Here is a 19,755-nt window from a genome sequence, read left to right on the forward strand (position 1 = left end):
TTTTCTCGTGAGAATTTGTCTGGTTGAAGCTGAGATGATTCTGCAACCGTGTTAGGAATCACACGTTAAAAGGTAAGACCTCGTTAGTCCTTAGCTCGCACAAGCTTCTCAACTTCTGAGAGTTGTCGTTCGTATGGGGGCGACAGCCGATTAACAGAAAAACATATTTTTTTTTAAACAGATTACCTTCAAGAAGAAAAACCATTACAGGAGCATACTACACTTCATTACTTGACAAGCTGATGGCAGAACTTGCAGAGAAAAATTCACGAATTACGTTTTGAACTGCTTGACCATCTGCCTTACTCACCATATCTAGCCCCAAACGAGTTCTCTTTGTTTCTTCATCTAAAAATTGCGTTCAGAGGACAGAGATTTTCGTCAAATGAAGAGGCAATCACCTTCGCGAACAATTATTTTGCGGAGAAAAACGCCCAGTACTATTTGGACGAGTTACAGAGATGGGAGCATTGCTGAGAGAAGTGTGTAAAGTTGAAAGGACTATGTTGAAAAAACCACAAAATATGTCTTATATCTTCGTAAGGATCGGAAACTCTTCAGACCACCCTTGTAGATCTCTGGAGGATTTCCAGTTTGCTTTTGAGTTTCTTGCACTAATTATATTCTGTGTTCTTTCCTATAAGACTATAAAATCTAAAGCCACTCCACGAACTCCATAATGTACTTTGTGTATGAGTAATTTATTATTCACACAATTGAAAGCTTTATAAAAATAAAAGAATAGATCACATATTTGCAGTTTGCTATCGAGAGACGTTATAGCACATACAATAAAAAATTGACAGCTTTTCATTCAGTTTGAAACAAGACTCAAATGTTTCATTTTTCAAATTTTTCCCAACTTTTTTAAGAAATTGTATTAGATACCCATTACGTAATATACTTATGTCATTTTTAATTTTTTAACCCTTTTACTGTATAACAGGCTTTTACTCTTATATTTCACATTTTATGTGACTTGTTTTATCATCATTATTCTTATCATTAAAAACATATTGTTTTCTAAAGTTTCATCTTTCATAAAGCCAAGCTGATTTGATAAGAGTTCATTTGTAGTCAAATTTGATGTTAAGTTAAAAAAGTTTTGAAATACCCGAAACAATACTTATTCCTCTGTAGTTTTCATATCTATTGAAGTCATCTTTTTTAATTCTTCAAGTAATGGAGAAGTAATCTTGACCATTAATATTGCAATTTTTTAGATCTTTTACCATTTCGAAAAGTTCGTCAATATTACTTTCCATGAAACTGAAATCACTTTATTAATCTCTAGATCCAAATTTATTTTATATATTATTTTGCTTTAGTGCGTCCCGCGCAAGTTTCAGTAACTTGTTTGAAAATATATTTTCAAACATCATCTTCTTTTGAAAGATCCGAGTACAATGAAACCACTTTTTTGAGATTATTAAGTTTAGAAGTTAAAGGAGTAGTTAGATTTCAATGCTGATTTTTTTGAAAAGATATTTCCATATAATATAAAATAATCTGGTTAAAAAACGTTATATGTTATTTTTGGGCAAGTTTGATTATACATATCATTCTGACTCTCATAGCCAAGTATTTCGAAATTCAAAATATTCCTGTCAGAAAAAGTGGTTCATTCGTTTATCTCTCCTACTTTAATTATGAAACGGGAAGTACAATTACTCATGCATAGTAATCTGATAACTGGAAAAGTTGTCAACGAATGTACTTTATATTGTACTTTTCAAATTTGACCCTGTATTCAAAAAATGTATGCTGAAATCACCTTCTATAAATTACCTTATGATCTTCCTTGCACATTATTTCAAATAGCCCATAAGTAGCTTTACCCCAACTGGTGGTCTGTTAATACATATAAATACTACGTTTCAAACATTATAGAACATGCCTGGGGATATCTTAGAGATATCATAGTCAACAATTTTTTGACATAACTATTCTAAAGATGCTGGTTGTGTACTATAAGCTTTACTTTTTGGGTATCTTCAAAAATGAATTAAAGGGCGGCAAATCTAGATCATTCAAAAGCGAAAAAGTAATTTTACCAATTTCTAACAGTGCACACTTACTTCAAAAATCGTGTGAAATCTTGAGAGCAAGTTTAGTTTTGGGAAAAATACCAAAAAAATATAGAAACTTTGTCAAATCAGACAAGTCATCAAAGGCTTTGAGACCAATCAGTCCCATGTCATTTGCTCTCAAAACAAAAAAATTCTTGACAGACAGCTGATTAACGGAAAAACAGATTTTTTAAACAGACATTTCAAGTCAGGTCAGGTACGTCAACGAAAACACTTTTATGTTGGGTCACAGAAAGAACAAGGAAGTACTTTTAACTGCTTTTTTGGATAATAAGGACACTTTCGATTAGGTTCTTAGAACCAAAATTTCAGAAAAAATAAATAAAAAAAAAATACGTTATGTTACTTACTGAGTAAGTAACATATACAAGATACCGCAGAAGTATGACATATTCTAATTTTTACCGGACATATGCCATGAAAAGTATAACATACATGTTCTCAAGATTCTTGTAATTTCTCATGAAACCCAGCATTCCGTAAACTGATGATACAGTTCGTCTCACATGATAAGTGTATACAGTAAAATCTCACTATTCCGGAACTATTAAAAACCAGAGGGTGCCGGATTATTGGAATGTTCGGATTTATGGTTAATAGAGAGAAAATCATAATAAATAGAATAGTGTGTTGGGTTTCCATTTACTTGAAAATTTCAATTACACACTATTCTCATTACAAAACAACAGGTAAATACGTACGCACGTGCGATTAAGTTTTGAGGATAGATTGCTAGATGGTGACAGAGCGCATAGGTGTACAGTGACAGTGGCGAGAGGGGCGAGGGTGCCGGATTATTGAACATATCGGTCTATTGAAGTGCCAGATTAGTGAGATTCTACTGTATAGGTTTTTAATCGAATGTAACCCTGAGAATGTAATACACAGCATTTTTTGACATTGAGCTTCAAATTATTGATGGGGCACCATTTAAATATAATTTCTTTGGATGTTTTAGCAATCTTTGAAGATTAACAAACAAAGGTCCCGAATTTGATCCTCGAGGGACTCCAGATGTAGGTCTGACAATGGGAGAAACATATGCTTTGTATTCAACATACTGCTTACGATCAAACAGATCAGACATCAGACTTGAAAATCTTCACTAATTTTTCAGAGAAACCAATAGCAATCAACTTCTTCAAAAGAATAAGCATACCCATTTGATCAAACACTTTTTGAATATCCAAGTATATCACATCCACCTGATTCCTTTCTTCAAATATTCCACAAACATACTGGGATGGACAAAAACATGTTTGCTATACCAGATTTCTTATCTAAAAAGCCATTATGTTTTTAGTTGAATCATAAATAAAATCGTATAAAATAATCTCAGATAGCTTAGAGAAATTGTATGAAATCAAGATTGTTCGATAATTCTATATACTCATGTCGCCTTTTTTCATAATAGGTGAAACGTGAGCCATCTTCCAATCATCAGGAAATGTACTGCAAGCGAGAATAGGTTGAATATGTTCCTACGGATTCCTTATTTAGAATGTTTGTTTTATTTATTTTGCTCATGTACTATTGATTTGTTATTAAGAGATCTGTTGAATAGTTGGCAAAAATAAACAGAACTTTATATACTTGTCAAACATTAAACTATGCCGTGTCATTCAAAGTATTTTTATTCAAAAAACTATTACTACCGATGGCAACTATAAAACCAAAAGTAAACATAAGTGGTTTTTCGATTCATCAAAATAATCTCCATGTGGAAGATGGTAGAAAGTGCTTTCTTACCTCCAAAAAAAGTGAAAGAAAAACGAAAGGAATGCCACCTGCAAGATACGTAGACGTCACTCAAGACTTGGAAAAATGCAAACAGGCAGCGATGAATGAAGATGAAGTTTCTCGAAAACCCTAAAGGTAAATAAAGGAAAGCCTTCACCAGAGATCATAAAAAAAAACGCACAAAACCTCCAAAGTGTCACGTAGTTAATCCAAGAGAAGAATGCAGTTGGAAATCAAATTTGAGAAGGAAAAAAGGCTGATTGAGCAAGAAGCAGAAATGAAAATAGGAGAATTGTACCGTCTAAATTCAAGTGAATTTTCAGTTGAAGAAAAAAACACTCAAATCTGCGTAAATACTCTAGATGAAAGAGACTTCACAAAATTCAAACAATTAATTGAAAAAACATTTTTAGCCTTTTAGTAGACTAGATCCGTTAGAGAACTTGAACCTGCATTTAGATACATTTATTGAATAGATAATAAAACCTTTTTTTTTTTCAACTGAAGATGTTACACATTTTTCATGAAAAACGAAGAAAATTTACCTATAATGGGACAACCAATAATGTGGCTTACCTTCCATCGAGAGTGTGAGGTCCATTCTGCAAAACATGGGTTACATTTGCAGGATCAGAAAATGTAACAAACCCAAAACCTCTGGACCTTCCTGATTCGGCATTTTTCATAACAACGCAGTCAATTACTTCTCCATACCTTGAAAAATATCTCTGTAAGTTATCCTGGGTTGTCTCCCAGGATAGTCCTCCGACAAAGAGCTTGCTGAAAAAAAAACAAAGTCAAAACTCTTTTCCGCATCATATATTATATTGAGAAAATAATTATTTCTCAGATATGAAATTATCTATATCAATAATAAAATTTATCAAGCTTGTGAACAAATAATAAAAACACAAAAATCCTATTTTTCATTAAGGAAGTCTTTCACTATAAAATTAGTTTCGTAAACTGTTGACGTGAAACTGTCTAGCCGATAATGTTCCCTCATCATAATCATCATTCAAGCGAAGGGGAAGATTTTTACAAAATGTCGAGGGTTTGATAGTATGTTTTTAAGAATTTTCAAGGTCCCCTTCAATAAAATAATATTGAATAATTCAAACACTCTAGTCTCAAATTACTTTGGCAGTACTATCTGTAGACTTTAGCTTGTATACATCCTTACCCGTGAAATATGGTAAAATTCAATAGTTGTGTAACTAAGATCATCCCTTCCTTTTACAGTTGCCTGAAAATTTTCTACAATGCAAAAAAGCACTTAATTGTTAAAAATCATAAGATCATTTACTGTGAAAACAGTGAAGTTTCAGTTTGTGCAAATAGTCTCCTGGATCCAACAATGTTAAATTGATAAAGATATTTGAAAAATAATGAAAACTGGGATGAACGTTCTACTGAATGAAGCTCTAAAAACAAAGGAAAATGATAAAATAAAAAGGTTAAATCAGGGAAAAATTATTGAAGAAGCAAACAGATAGTTATAATAAAAAACTATTACGAAAGATATACAAGAAGGAACACATTGAAAAATGAACTATTTTAACACAAACAATCGAAGTACCCGAGAAAGATAAAGGACAACAAACCCACACTGAATAAAGTATCAATTCAACTGACAAAATAAATACTCCTTCCTTAGAGGAACATTTTTAAACCAGACAAAAAAAAATACATATAAAGACTTGAACTATCAAAAAAAAAAAACTCAATTAGTAGAATTTTTTGATGAAAATAAAATTATACATGATCAACACTATGGGTTTCGTGCTGGTATAGCTACTACTGATGATATGTATAATGTTATCAGAAGTATAACACAGGGACTTGATGAAAACCAAAAAATATATTGCGGTGTTTATAGGCTTAGCAAAGGTATTTGACACTGTTTACATGAAATACTTCTTAACGCACTGGAGCATTTTGGTGTGCGTGGGGAAGTGTTGGAAGGTTTTCGCAATTATTTGACTGACCGGAAACAATGTGATAAAAGAACAGGGGTGCCCCAAGGAACCGTTCTTGGTCTAATACCTTTTCAAGCCTACATAATTTCTCTACTCTGTTTGAAAGTAAAAGCAAGACAAGAATTATATCATACGCTGATGATACGGTTGTTATTTTCAACGAAAATACATGGCGTGAAACCATAAATTCTATCCAGTCCAGCACACAACTGTAATTTTATATTAATTAGTATTACTTTGTAGCACAACACAAGTGTTAAGTCACTTAGATGCTATTTTATACACAATCTTTACTTTATGCACTGCAATTACTTTCTTTATTTTATATCTGTCTCTCTGTCAGTGTTTTATTCTTATTTTCTGTATTTTTGTGTATCAATTGAATGTATAAATAAATGTATAACAATGCCATTAGATCATCTGGTCTCCGTGAAATCTTCAGGTGAATATTTCATTGAGGCTGAATGATATAATTATTTTTTGATATTGTGTAATTGTAAAGCCAAAACATGAGAGAAACAAATGAACTATTGAGCTAAAAAGATGAAGAGACAATCTTCATTTACACAAAAACAATTTGAGATTGTAAAGGAATTGTTAAGAGGACACATAAAAGTTTGACACATTGATCATTAAAATATTCTGATAATTTATAACAACATTGACCTGAAAAAATGGTTTCAAACAATTTTTCTCTGCTTTGCTTGAATTTCTCAAACATTGATTGTTATACCAATTCAATAAGAATATATCGATGATGCCTTGAATCTCTGATCTATCACAATAACGTCCCTAATCAAAATATATATCAATCATTCACTCAAAATATGCTTTATTGTTTGAGATACACTATTATTGACAAAGCTTTTATAGATTAAAAAAAATGGGAAAATTAATCATATACATACATAATAAATACATATTCAATAAAGGTAACAATAGAAAAACTAGCCAATAAAAAAGTTTATTCAATCAGTACACAGTATATATATATATATATATATATATATATATATATATATATATATATATATATATATATATATATATATAATAAATTTTACTAAATACATTAATCAAAATAAGCGATTTGAAGTCCACTTTTGAAACGTAACATGTGTCGAAGTCTGGATTTGATGAAGTTGATAAAGGCCATTTTGCGAAGGTTTCACCAGTGAGAACGTTATCGAAGTATTTGAAAGATGGTAGTCAGTTGGTAAGAGGTCTGGGGAGTATGGTGGGTGAAGCAGAACTTCAATGCTCCATTTGTTTAATTTTCGGACGGTGATTTGTGAAACGTGCAGATAAGCGTTGTCGTGGATCTCTTCTGTTGACCAGTGCCGGCCTCTGCTGCAGAAAGTTATGAGGAATCACACCAGCAGCTGACCACCATACAGTAATTATGGTGGATCATTTTGGTTGTTCAAAAGCAAAGATGAATAGACCTCTAAACATTCAAATCGTGCAACGACTCAAGCACTTCAACCTCATCGCCTTTGATAATGTCTATTGCAGTAGTAAACGAAACATCAGGCATAAAAACTTGCTGACCATGGCCAAAACACCCAGAAAATAGCTTTGACACAGTTACCTCCGGCTATGAAAGTCTACATTCTTTAACCTGATAGTAATTATAATTATAGAGGCAATATATTATGATTCAAAATAATTTGAAGCAACACTAGCTGTCCATACAAAGACATCTAATGACACCTTGCTTTTAAGTAATTCATCAGTTTACGTTTGAAAGTTCCCAAAGAAGTACATTGATTGACTCTTGCTGGAAGATTATTGTATTCCAAAAGACCTCTATAAAAATAATAATTCATTGTGCATAAATAATTGGTACAAGGAACATGTAATTTGTAATTGTTTCTAGTGGGAAAGTCGTGGATTCCATGTTGGAAAATAATAAAGTGGTTCAGTAAGGAGGTCCTAGGTGTCTTAGCAGGTTAGCAAACGTTTGCACTCAAGTGATGATTCATCAAAACCAGAGGCGAAAAAGCCCTGCACGGTTGAATCTGAGGCATCGTCAGGTGTAGCTGACGTGTAAAAACCCTCATATGGGAAGGTTGTCGTGGGTATCAAGGTAGGAATATTGCAACTTGACTATCCAACTACCTCATTAACAGAGCATATACTTTGTGCCTGCCCCGCTGGGGACCGAATCAGGTCTTTAGAGTTCGGCAGAGCCGTACACTTACCATCTGACCTGAAATACCACTCACTATACAAACTAATCAGCTTTGTTATTTTATACTAGCTATTTCTCATTGCACGGCTTCAACAAAGGTACAAAACAACGGGCTATTATGAAGTTTGTATCGTTGATGCTTTGGCGGGAACCAGATGGTGAAGATACGAAAACTCCTTGTCAGATGCATGTTAATAAATTAAAACAGCAATAATGTTATATTACAAAAATTGAATTTTATATGTTACTTGGGTAACTGTAAATGGTTGTGAGGTAGGTATTCGGCTGCACATTATTCGTTTACTCGGTATGCCTTATTAAATATCTGTTCTATCTGAAAGTCAGATGGTTTAGATATGCAACTAGTAAAATTTCAAACACATTGTTTATTGTATGGGTGTTCGATTAAGAAGCTCACATAATCAGGGATTTTATACACATAGGCTTTCGCAGGCGAAGTCACCATTAAAGAGATCAAAATTCAGGTTGGCAGGCCATGGTCGAGAGGAACTTGTAGTACCAAACGACATACATCATCAGTGATATGTGCAATGACTGTAAGGACAAAGGTTATATTTTGAAGTCTCAACAGTTGACTGACTGCAATTAGTGAATGCACACAAAAAACCTTTCAAAGAATTGTATTACTAAGTATATTCTTGAAATCTATACTGATAGGGATAAAGGTAAATTATGATTAAGTTTGCTATACAGTTGTCTTCCATTTTTGTAACTATATTATCTTCATTATATTATTTATTGCAATATTTGATTTAATACCTTCCAATAAATAATTTCATGAATATTACTGGAGTTTTTTCCCAACACCAAATCGTTATTTTAACACCTCGACACGTGTTTCGATCACCAAGCAGTTTTATCTTCCTCTTGAAGATGATCACTTGGTGATCGAAACACTTGTCGAGGTGTAAAAATAACGATTTGGTGTTGGGAAAAAACTCCAGTAATATTCATTACTACACCAAAGGTTCCAAACAGTATATCACAAGTAAATAATTTCATGATTGTTATTTTTATTGATGTATTTTCCCATTTGACTTATGTATTTGATAAATCAGTTGTCACACTTTTCAACCTTTTCTACTCTGTATACTCCAATTGGTTGATTTTGTTTTCATTTGTTGGTGAATATATATTTATTTCCAGTCACTTCTTCTTTTCCTTCCTGTTACTGAATCTGCTTGGATCGCCTTGAAAAGTGGATATTTTATCATTATCGAATGGATTCATTGATGAGACATATTTTCAGTCCATTTGCCATTGAATATACCTTCCGACTGTGGTAGCCTTGTTATTTTTTGGTATTATCTTTATTAAACTCAAGGCAACTCATATAACGATTTTATTACTAAAATACAAATTATGAAATTATAAAACAACAACAAAAATTAATTGGCACTCAGGGGCGACTTCATTGATTATTGTGTATCCCTATTCAAACATTTCCTTCAAATAGTATTGTGATTTTATTTTTGGGTTTCAACTTAATTATAGGAGAAAAACTTCTCAGATGATTAAAATATGAAATTTTCAAATGTACAACAAAAGGGGATATTTTTAGGAGTGATATTGGTTTTTTGGAAAAAAAAAATATTGGAAGTTTCCCACGTTTTTTTTTCTTGATCATGGATGAGTAAAACGCCAAAAAGTTTTTTGCACAAAAATCTTTAAATAAAGTTAGTTTGACTCCAACATAATGCTTTCTTTTAATAATTTTAATTTCAAAATGATTTGATGATGTATGTATGCAATGATTAGAAAAATGAAAAGTAATGATAAAGCGACCTTCTTTAGTAAGCGTGAAAATACAACAGATTCCGTTTCTTGACCGTTCTCAATAATCCGCTTGGGGTCGGTGAACGGCAAAAAAAGAAAACCGGTAAGCATTATTAATCAGTAAGAAAAGTTTCTATTCATTTTATATCGAACGTTTACAACAAATGATAGAAGACTGCTGTATTCTATAGGATCATGAAATGGCAAAATTTTTGTTGTACGCCGTGACCTAATAACTGGTGAAAAATAACATATCAATGATAAATACCCCTTTTCGTCATCGTCCATAATTTCAGGTTTTAATCGCAACATTCGCATGCTATTCCCAAAACACCAGTAACACAACACTTTCCTTATACTAGGACCCGGTTACGTTCACCATTCACCACGTCCAAGCTTCACCACACCACACTACACTACAAATGGCAGCTAGTGAACTTCCGTCAATTTTGTGTAAAATTAATTTTAAGCGCCACCGCTATAGGACCTTCGTTTTTATTCGAATAGAAAAGAAAAAAGTGCATACCCGTTCTCGTAGTCCTCCATACTAATTAAGATGTCTTACTCTAAACTTAAAAATTAATTTTAAATCTAACGTTAACACTATCCTAATTAACAACTATGATAGGAACAAAGAGACATATTGGAATATTTCTATAAGGGTGGGGGTGAGGGGAAATAGCATCCATTTTTTTTTAGAATGGAGGAGATTATTCCGGTGATGCCAAGTGTAGACTATAGAGTATAGGTGGCAACTACACAGTAGTAAATCTCTTATTAGAGAGGTAGTGTTATAGTCCAAGAAAACATTGCCGTAAGGTGGCGCTAGAGTCAAAGCAAACTTCAAGGAAACAAACAAATAGATTGGATGCTTATACTTGATCCTCCCGAATAACGCAAATAGCTTTCCATTCGAATCCTGTTATGCAGCAGCTACTCTAAATGATAGATAGGATCCTAATAATCCATGACCCTGAACCCGACCGACATACGGCATATTAGCAAAGCTATTTTGAAAATGATTCGTGTAATATGTTGTTAACAATATGTGCACATTTACTGGATTGAAAGCCTGAACCTTTTGGAGATCAAGGAATACCATTACATCCAATGTGATGGTTATATGAAAAATTAATTTTTTTTTGCTAACTTTGTGGATTCAACAAGTTCATTAGAGGATAAAAGGAATTCACAACAGCCCAAAAACCTTACAGAACTTAGAAAAATTGTTTTCAATCAATTATAATGAGATACTGAGATACACAGTGGTATGTGGTCATATCTTCACCTTTCAAAAACTACCATGGAGAATACTTTGAGGAATATTCACTATGAATATGCCCTTAACACAAAAGTTGACTTCTGGCAAATCGGTACAACTCAAGTAAGTAACAAGTCATTAAGACATTATAAATAGGCAATGAGATGATGATCAGTCTTGCGATGAGGTGGATATAACTACATAACTCTATAAAGGAGTATCTTAAGGAACATATTGAACTTATCCTGAACTTATCCATGCTGGAATATCAAAAGGTTGCTATATGGGTTATGGTATACTACCTATTGCAGGATTATTGCTGTTCCGAAAGTTTTGACTATGAAACTGAAATGTTTCAAATACTATCGCACTTGGTTTTGTTCATGAAATGAGTTATATATTATATTGACATTGTCAAAAATATTTCGTATGAACATCATTTTGAATTGTTGCAGTCGTTTTTCATTCCAATTTTATTCATAATTCCGGTAATTATTATATTTTGCTAGTTGAGGGTTCTGACTGGTTCATATTTGATGATGTCTTGCTGAACACAGCTTTAATTCGACAATTACTGGAGGCTGTTCAACTGAATGTCTGTATATTCTCATTTATGAAGCAGGATAACTCCATGAAAAGAAACTCTGTCAACTTGAAGTTGTTCATTCCCAGGGACTTTCCTGCATCTGTGAATCTTGTGGTTCATTGCAAAAACGCTTTTAAAGTCGTAGTCGTTACCTGTCGGAACGATACATTTGTACTCACTTGCGAAGATACTTCTATTAGTGAGGATCACAGCTTAGTAACTTAGCAAAAAATAGTTGGTTCTGTAAGATCTGTAGTAGTCAGTAGTCAGGGTTCATGATTGGAAATTTAAAATCTGATGTCAGCGCCATGATCGGGAAAGTGCAAAAGATACATGTTTACATTGACAAGGTTATACGTTCAATTATATCCAGTGTTACCACCGTATGAGAAATCACATACATTGTGAGGATTTAATAGTCATGGGAGTAATTTGTGAGTATTGATTCGAATGTGGGGATTTTGTGGCTATTCAATTCCTAAAGGAGATATCACAAAAAATATGTTTCATATGGAATTTCCACTGGTTATAGCAGCTGTAACCAATCTAAGAAAAGTAAACAAAAAAAAATGAAGAAAATGCCCTATTGGTAAATGCAATAAACCTAGAATGATGAAGACAGTTTCTTCCAGTTCATATGTTTTTGTTTAGTTTTTCGAATATGTGAATATTCCTATTCAATTGTGGTCTGTTTTTACATTTTCACTTTGAAATCAAGAGTTTTTGTTTGATTTCATATTTCAAAAACTGTTGTTTTATTCGTTTTATGCATTTGTGAAGGTTTTTATTTATTTTTCCCTATTTTATTCATCAAGAATCAAAATGCATTTAATTTTACATATAAAAATGACTTAAAATATTATTCTACAAAAAATTTCTCTGAGGATTAGATGAGCAATTTGAAATGAAGACGGATAATGTGTGAGTATATGTAAAATATGTAAAAGTGTATTCTACATAGAATATGTGCGATATGGTTCTTTTGTGATTTTTTTTTGATTTTCTGTTATTTTGTTGAAAATAGAATATTTCATTTTGATTTTTATGTATTATTATGTGTAGGTAAAGTATATTAATTATGTTTATATTAGGCTTACCTATCTGAAAATAAAATTCTACTTGTTCTTTTATGCCTTTAATAGAGATTTTGACGATTTTATGTCAATACCACAAACCACTTAAGTAAGTGGTATTTGGTATTTTGAGCCCCTATTTTGAAATAGTTCAACAATTTTTATTGGATTTTTTTTCAACATTTTGGGATTTTAGAGAAGTGATTTGTGTTTTAGTAGTTCTTGGAAATATTTTTTCCCTATCCTCTTCACCATTAGGTATATCACTCTGGCGTTCACCTTCCACCCTTGAGTCCGATTTACACCACACATTATAACGGACTGCTATTATGAGGTATTTTCTGGCGCTCATGTATTCAAAACGTATTCGTCTGTGATTCAAATACATTCATTCAGGCGTTGAAACGATGACGTCACCGCAACTATGATTTGAAACGTAACTAGCGTGAGGTCAGTTTTGAAACGGAATTTGACGTTATTTTGCGTCAGTTGTCAGTTTCTGCTTTATTTTGGTCGTTATAGTTTATGAAGTGCTGACAACTTTTCATCAAATACGTTGTAAGGATGTACAAAATAAAGCTGCGAAATTATTGTATGCACAAATCCGATTCTAATTGAGGTTAGAGAAAATTGAAAAGTTTGTTTTTATTTTCGAATTTGACATCTGACACAAATTGAATCATTCCATTCTGGCGAATCTTACTGTAAATGACGTCAAAACGAATCGCTTTTGAATACACGCTCGAGGCTCGAATACGATTCAACGCCAGAAAACACCTGTGAATACGATTGATACGATGAAATACCTCGAATACGATTAAACGCCAGAAAACATCTATGAACAGGGTTGCTCCTGGCTATATAATTGTACGATTTGCTATACCTACAATTCAATATTTTTTCGTATATGCATACCACATTGACGAAAAGCATACATTTTGACTTCATTCAGTTTTGCATTACGTCATTGATTCGAACGAGGCCACGGTTATATATTTACAAATTTCAATCACTTCGTCCTTCGATAGTCGAATAATCTGTTTATCTCTGTCTTCCGTCTTACTGAAAGAAAAATGAATCCTCAGTGAGAAAAGAGAAATAACGAATTTTAAATAAAGATTTATGAATGGAAGTTGGTAGTTTAAACTGTTTAAAGCCTGAAATGAAATGAATGAACCGGTATGTAACCTTATCATCATGCAACCAGTTATCAATTTATATATTGAATCACTTATTACAGATTTAAATTGTCTAGAAAATAATCTAGTCAAACTCCAAGTTCTTCATCTAATATCTTACCTGATAATGAACCCCATGCTCAAACTCCGAGTTCATCTAATATCTTGCGTGAATACTCACAAAAAAATGAGCATGCGACAAGAACTACTGCACAAATAGACAAAATATTACCAAACTCAGTGAAAGAAACAAAGTTACAATTGATTAGAGAAGTTGTATTGAAATTTTTTTGATATATATGTGAACATGATTTATCCTTATCACTAATGAATATTTTCCCAGATTTTTGCAAAAGTGCATATATTGATTTTGAAATTGCCAAAGAAATCAAATTGAAAAGAAAGAAAACCACCCAATTAATCGTCGGACATTTAGGGCCAAATTTCAAAAATGAGATAGTAAATGATCTGAAAAGAATTCATTTATTCAATTATCATCAATGAAACTACAGATATAAGCATGAAAACGTGTCTAGTATTTTTTGTGAGATACTGGAAAAATGAATCTGTGTATAAGAGTGGAACAGCTGGAGGAATTTTTAATGCGGGTAATCAAATCAATACATTTGTAAAGGCTGCTCACGTTAAGAAGAGAATGACGTCATTTTTGGTAATTTTGTATATCCAACATATGGTGTGTTCCACTAAGCGTTCACAACGCCTAAAATACTCATTCAGGCGTTCCACATGGCGACCGCGATCGTTGTGGTCGCGGCGAAAACGTCATTAATGACGTCATTACTTATGCTCACGCCTAGCTCACGACGACCCATATCAAGAGGTGGGTCGATGTGAGCGTTTTGAGAAACTGAGCGCAATTTTTAAAACTAAAAGCAGCAAACATGGCGACAACAACAATATCGTTCTATTGTGCCGAACGAGATACTGTTGTGGATCTCAAACTTTCTCCTGCAGATGCTGAACGTGCGTTAACAGGTAAAAATAAAAAAAGGGTTTAATTTTATACTTGTGAATTATGGTATATAATACTAAAATGGTTAATTAAAAAAAATTAACCTATAAGAATATGTTGTGGCCATTTTCCAAAGAGCTATCATCAATTGATGACGGGAAGGAATTGTAGGACATCCGGGAACACGTCGGACTAAATCTTCTTGTATCAGCTCATGTAAATAATTTAATGTACATCTTGAAAGTCTAAAGAGATCAATAAAGAATTCTACGAGTAAAATTTTCAAAATCTATAGTGTATTAAGTGATAAAAAATAATTTACCTGAAATGACTTTTAAATTCTTCATCTGAATAACGAGTAATTACATTATCGTAATCAATAATACGTGGTCTAAGTTTTCGTTTTTCACGATTATATTTTTGTAAAATTGTATTCCATTCTTCATCTAAGCTGGACGAACTAGTACTTTGTGGAGCATTATTTCGACGCACCAACAAATTTCCAACTGCCCCCGTAAAAGGCATTTTTATTATATACGAACATAAATTAGTTAAATACTCCTCTAAAATTAAAGTATATACATAATTTTTGTTTAATAAATCATGTTAACCAACAATTAATAGAACTTATTGATACCACTTATAAATTTTAACATAACCTCATCAACTTTTTGTTTTGTTTTTTCAAACGCGCTATGTGTAATATTTAAATGAACGCTCAAAACGCTTCAAAATCCATTCCACTTGAGCTAATGATTGTGACGCCCAGAACCAAGTGGAACGGCAAAAACCGTAACTTGTCATCTTGTGACGTAATTCTCTTCTTAACGTGAACAACCTTTAATAACCACTTTCAAATATTCACATTCCACATGATGACGTTTTTGGGCATGTGCAAATCGCTTCATCCTATCAATCTATCTTTGCATAATGCGGGAAGCTGTCACTTGTCAATTATTCTGATGACAGTGTTGGCGACCATTGATGCTATACACAGAACCATACTGTGACAGAACTATAACTCTAAGTTATAGTTTTGTGAAGCTATACAATAGACGATTCCAGTACTCCTATTCAGTGTTGCCACTACAAAATTTTCGGGTCTAAATCGACTGACATTTTCTAGGCCTTTTTGTGGAATAATTCAAAGTCGGAACAGATAGAATTTTTTATTTTATAGATTTCTGGATGTTCCCGGATATATGAATCGAAGTATTAAAGTTGATATGGACAAAAATAAAAAACCTAGTGAATTTTAAGTTTGTACGTTGTTTAATAGTGGTAATTCTGTCATTTTACCGTCACATGTCATATACCATATGAAATTAATTGTTGTATTAACTTATTGTTTATTGTATTCAGTAGAACAGGATTGTTCTGATAGTAAAAGTCTAATCATCTTTGGAGTTCTGCAACTGAATGGTCTTCAATCAATAAATTGTCTTTTAACAGGGCACCTGGAACATCATCTGGTAATAATAATGATATGGAAAAAGATATCATACAACACCTACAGAATACACTATCAAAACGTAACTACTCGGCAAAAACAAACTAACACTGAAATGTGAAATGCTATGTTCGTGACAAGTAAACATATATAGGTGACAGGTTTCGTACAATTGAACAACCTAAAAAGTAAAATTCCCTAGGATTTTTCATTTTTGTTCATATCGACTTCAATACTTCGATTCACATATCCGGGAACATCCAGAAATCTATAAAATAAAAAATTCTATCTGTTCCGACTTTGAATTATTCCAAAAAAGGCCTAGAAAATGTCAGTCGATTCAGACCCGAAAATTTGATAGTGGCAATACTGAATAGGGGTACTGGAATCATCCATTATAGCGAAAAGCATACATTTTCATCTGTCGTTTTCGTACAGTTTTTTTTTTGCCTTAGAGCAGCACTGCCTATGAAGATAACCAATTTGTTCCGGCTTTGACTTCGAATAATATGTTAGTTCCAACCAAGGGATGAACGGATAGACCCGTTGATTGACGAAAATTAATAACAATATCTATGATAATTATTAAAACAAACACTTTTATTTCTAGACGCGTTTCGCTAATACCGTAGCTTCCACCGGGGGATATAACTATTTCGCAGGTCTGCAAATTGTTCTCAGTAGACATTGCTCTCGTAATCTTGAAGACAGAAATTCTTGCAGGTCGGGTCTGTCAGACCAGGTTATTTATTTTCGACAAAAAAATTTAACGCCCACCCTTCGTGCACGAAAAAATTTCAAAATTCTCATGAAATTGAATTTTGTAGGTTGGCAGGAGTTCTTGCCGGTTGGGTCTCTCAAACATGAATCTCTACCGGGTTAATCATTTTCGATAAAAACAATTCCAACCTTCAAGGAAAAAGTTCTCAATTCTAAAAAAATTGAAAATACATTTTGTAGGTCGGCAGAAATTCTTGCAGGTCGGGTCTCCAAAACATGAATCTTGATCAGGTTGATAATTTTTGACGAAAAAAATTGAACCCTTATCTTTCGAGTATGAAAAAATTTCATATTTCTTATAAAATTAAAAGTGAACGTTGCAGGTCGGCAGACATTCTTGCAGGTTGGGTCTCTCAGACATGAATCTCGACTGGATTGATCATTTTCGTCAAAAAAATTTCACAACTCCCACCCAAAAGTTTCACAATTCTCAAAAAATTGAAAATACATTTTGCAGTACGGCAGACATTTTTGCAGATCGGGTCTCGCAGACATTAATCTCGACCAGGTTAATCATTTTCGACGAAAAAAATTCCAACCTCCACCAAGAAATTTCTCAATAAAAAAAAAATACATTTTGGAGGTCGGCAGAAATTCTTGTAGGTCGGGTCTCCAAAACAATAATCTTGATCACCTTCACCTGTCGAGTATGAGAAAATTTCATATTTCTTATAAAATTAAAAATAAACCTTGCAGGTCGGGTCTCTCAGGCATGAATATCGAGTGGATTAATCATTTTCGTTAAAAAAAATTTCCAACCCCAACCCAAAAAGTTTCACAATTCTCAAAAAATTGAAAATACATTTTGCAGTTCGGCAGAAATTCTTGCAGGTCGGGTCTCCCAGACATGAATCTCGATCAGGTTAATCGTTTTCGACAAAAAAATTCAACCCCCACCCTTTGAGTATGAAAAATTTCACATTTATTATAAAATTGAAAATAAACCTTGCAGGTCGGTAGAAATTATTGCATGAAAATCTAAAGATAAATAGATACTTAGGTACTATTCTGATCAATACCATATTAATTTCAATTTGAGAGCCACCGGTAGAAAGCTGTTTCAGCCTATTGGGCATTGTCATTTGTCAGTACCGGGCAGACGGTGATCGATTGAAGACAAAATGTGAATAATCAAGAAAAGTATTTAATAAAAATAACTGCGTAAACGCAAGCGTAACATATCATTACTCTGAGGTCATCGGCGGAGAGTGGAAAAGGGGTTTCAAGGTCAAAGTCAGTGTGGGGGCAGTGATTGAGGAACATATCATATCCAAGGCCGTCGCGTGGTTTGTAGGAACCTAAGGCAAGGCTTAAATCGATGCCCCTTCCCTTGGTAAAACCCGTATTTTTGTCTGTTCCAGTTTTGGTTCGGAGAATAATACCCTAGCCCTTTAGAGCCACCACCACCTTTGGATCCACCGTGTTCCGGACTGGCAGCTATTATAAATAACAGCATCACGGACCACTCACCCTCCACTACACATATTAATACTAACATTTGATTTATTTATTTACAGTCTTTGATTTTTCATTCGCTCTGTTCATGTCTTTGGTGCGCTGCCTTGTTGTCTATACATACAAACTTTAAACTTTGAAAAGCATTCGCCTGGCTTTCGCATTAGCAAATGTTCTCAGAATTTCTTTGAAGTCTAAGTATTTTGCTGTGCCATTCTCCGTCGATAGAAAGGCGAGAGAGTTCAGCCTTTCCTGTAGCATCGTAGAGCGCAAATACGTTTTTGTAAGCTTAAGTTTACTAGAGCTTCGTTGGGCACTAGCAGCTGTCACGGGTATTGTTAGTACCCCTATTAGCGCGACCCACAACTTTGGGAACAAATCTGTACTGTTTGTGGTTTTGACCTTACGCAATAGTTCTTTTGGTGTGACTGTGATGTTTTTTTGTTTCTATCATCCAAATTCGAACTTACATGTAAAAGTTCATCATAGAGCTCAATGCCGTTCATATCAGACACTTTGGTTGTTTCGTCTATTGAATGTCTTTCAAGGTCCAAGCAACTTTGTTTCAGATCTTCTTTTTCTGAAAGTCAAGCAACATCAACATAACTCAAAAATACGCACACTTTTCGGTGTTCCTTTAACGCAGTTGGTCTCTTCACAAGTGAGGCCAAAACGTTATCTACTAATGGATTAGAAATGCCTCTCATAAAGGTTTCTTCAGGTGACGATTGCACTTCCTCAGAAAACTCATACAAAAAAAACGCGTTTCCGTTAACGAATCCTTTCCTCGGAAAAAAACAGGTTCGATACCAAGTTCGGCTGCTATTTTTTTAGTTGAGATCACATGCCCATTCTCTCTTAATATGTTTGAAAACTCCAAATACTTGTTGAACCTCTCAGAACAGTCACACATATTTACATCTTTCCCTTGAATGCTTTTACTGATCAAATTAACTTCAAACAGAATTTCATTCCACAAAACCAGAGTTACGATAAACGAAAAGTCTTCCATCTGACCAATCAAAGATTTAGCCTCAGAGGCTGGGGTCATCAATTTTGTCGCCTAACTCAACCAATACATCCCTAATTTGTACATATTGGTATCTGAAAGCCTGAACAGCACTCATTCGAGCTTCCCAACGCGTTTCACACACTTGCTTTGAAGTTATTGTTTTAGTATGGTCGTTTATTATACACCA

At 33.5% G+C, this 19,755-nt stretch overlaps 1 protein-coding gene across 6 annotated transcripts in view; it reads right to left on the bottom strand.

Annotated features, from left to right (window-relative positions):
* Hrb27C (Heterogeneous nuclear ribonucleoprotein at 27C) overlaps positions 1–10,486 on the bottom strand; it is a 37,192-nt gene extending 26,706 nt beyond the window's left edge. For 2 of the 6 annotated variants that reach the window (XM_074185491.1, XM_074185509.1), the window contains exons 1-2: positions 10,069–10,294; positions 4,407–4,610 (exon numbers count right to left, since the gene is read on the bottom strand). In XM_074185491.1, coding sequence (XP_074041592.1) covers positions 4,407–4,610; positions 10,069–10,118 — 254 coding nt within the window. In that variant the 5' untranslated portion in view covers positions 10,119–10,294. Of the gene's footprint in view, positions 1–4,406; positions 4,611–10,068; positions 10,297–10,326 lie in introns of those variants that run through there. The other 4 variants (XM_074185502.1, XM_074185497.1, XM_074185499.1 and 1 more) reach the window with 4 other exon arrangements.
* Positions 10,487–19,755: the final 9,269 nt, after the last annotated feature.

This window comes from Leptinotarsa decemlineata, unplaced genomic scaffold (genome assembly GCF_025532065.1).
Source record: "Leptinotarsa decemlineata unplaced genomic scaffold, Ldec_3_MD MMD2_P_RNA_scaffold_2, whole genome shotgun sequence".
In the NCBI taxonomy this organism is placed as follows: domain Eukaryota; kingdom Metazoa; phylum Arthropoda; class Insecta; order Coleoptera; family Chrysomelidae; genus Leptinotarsa; species Leptinotarsa decemlineata.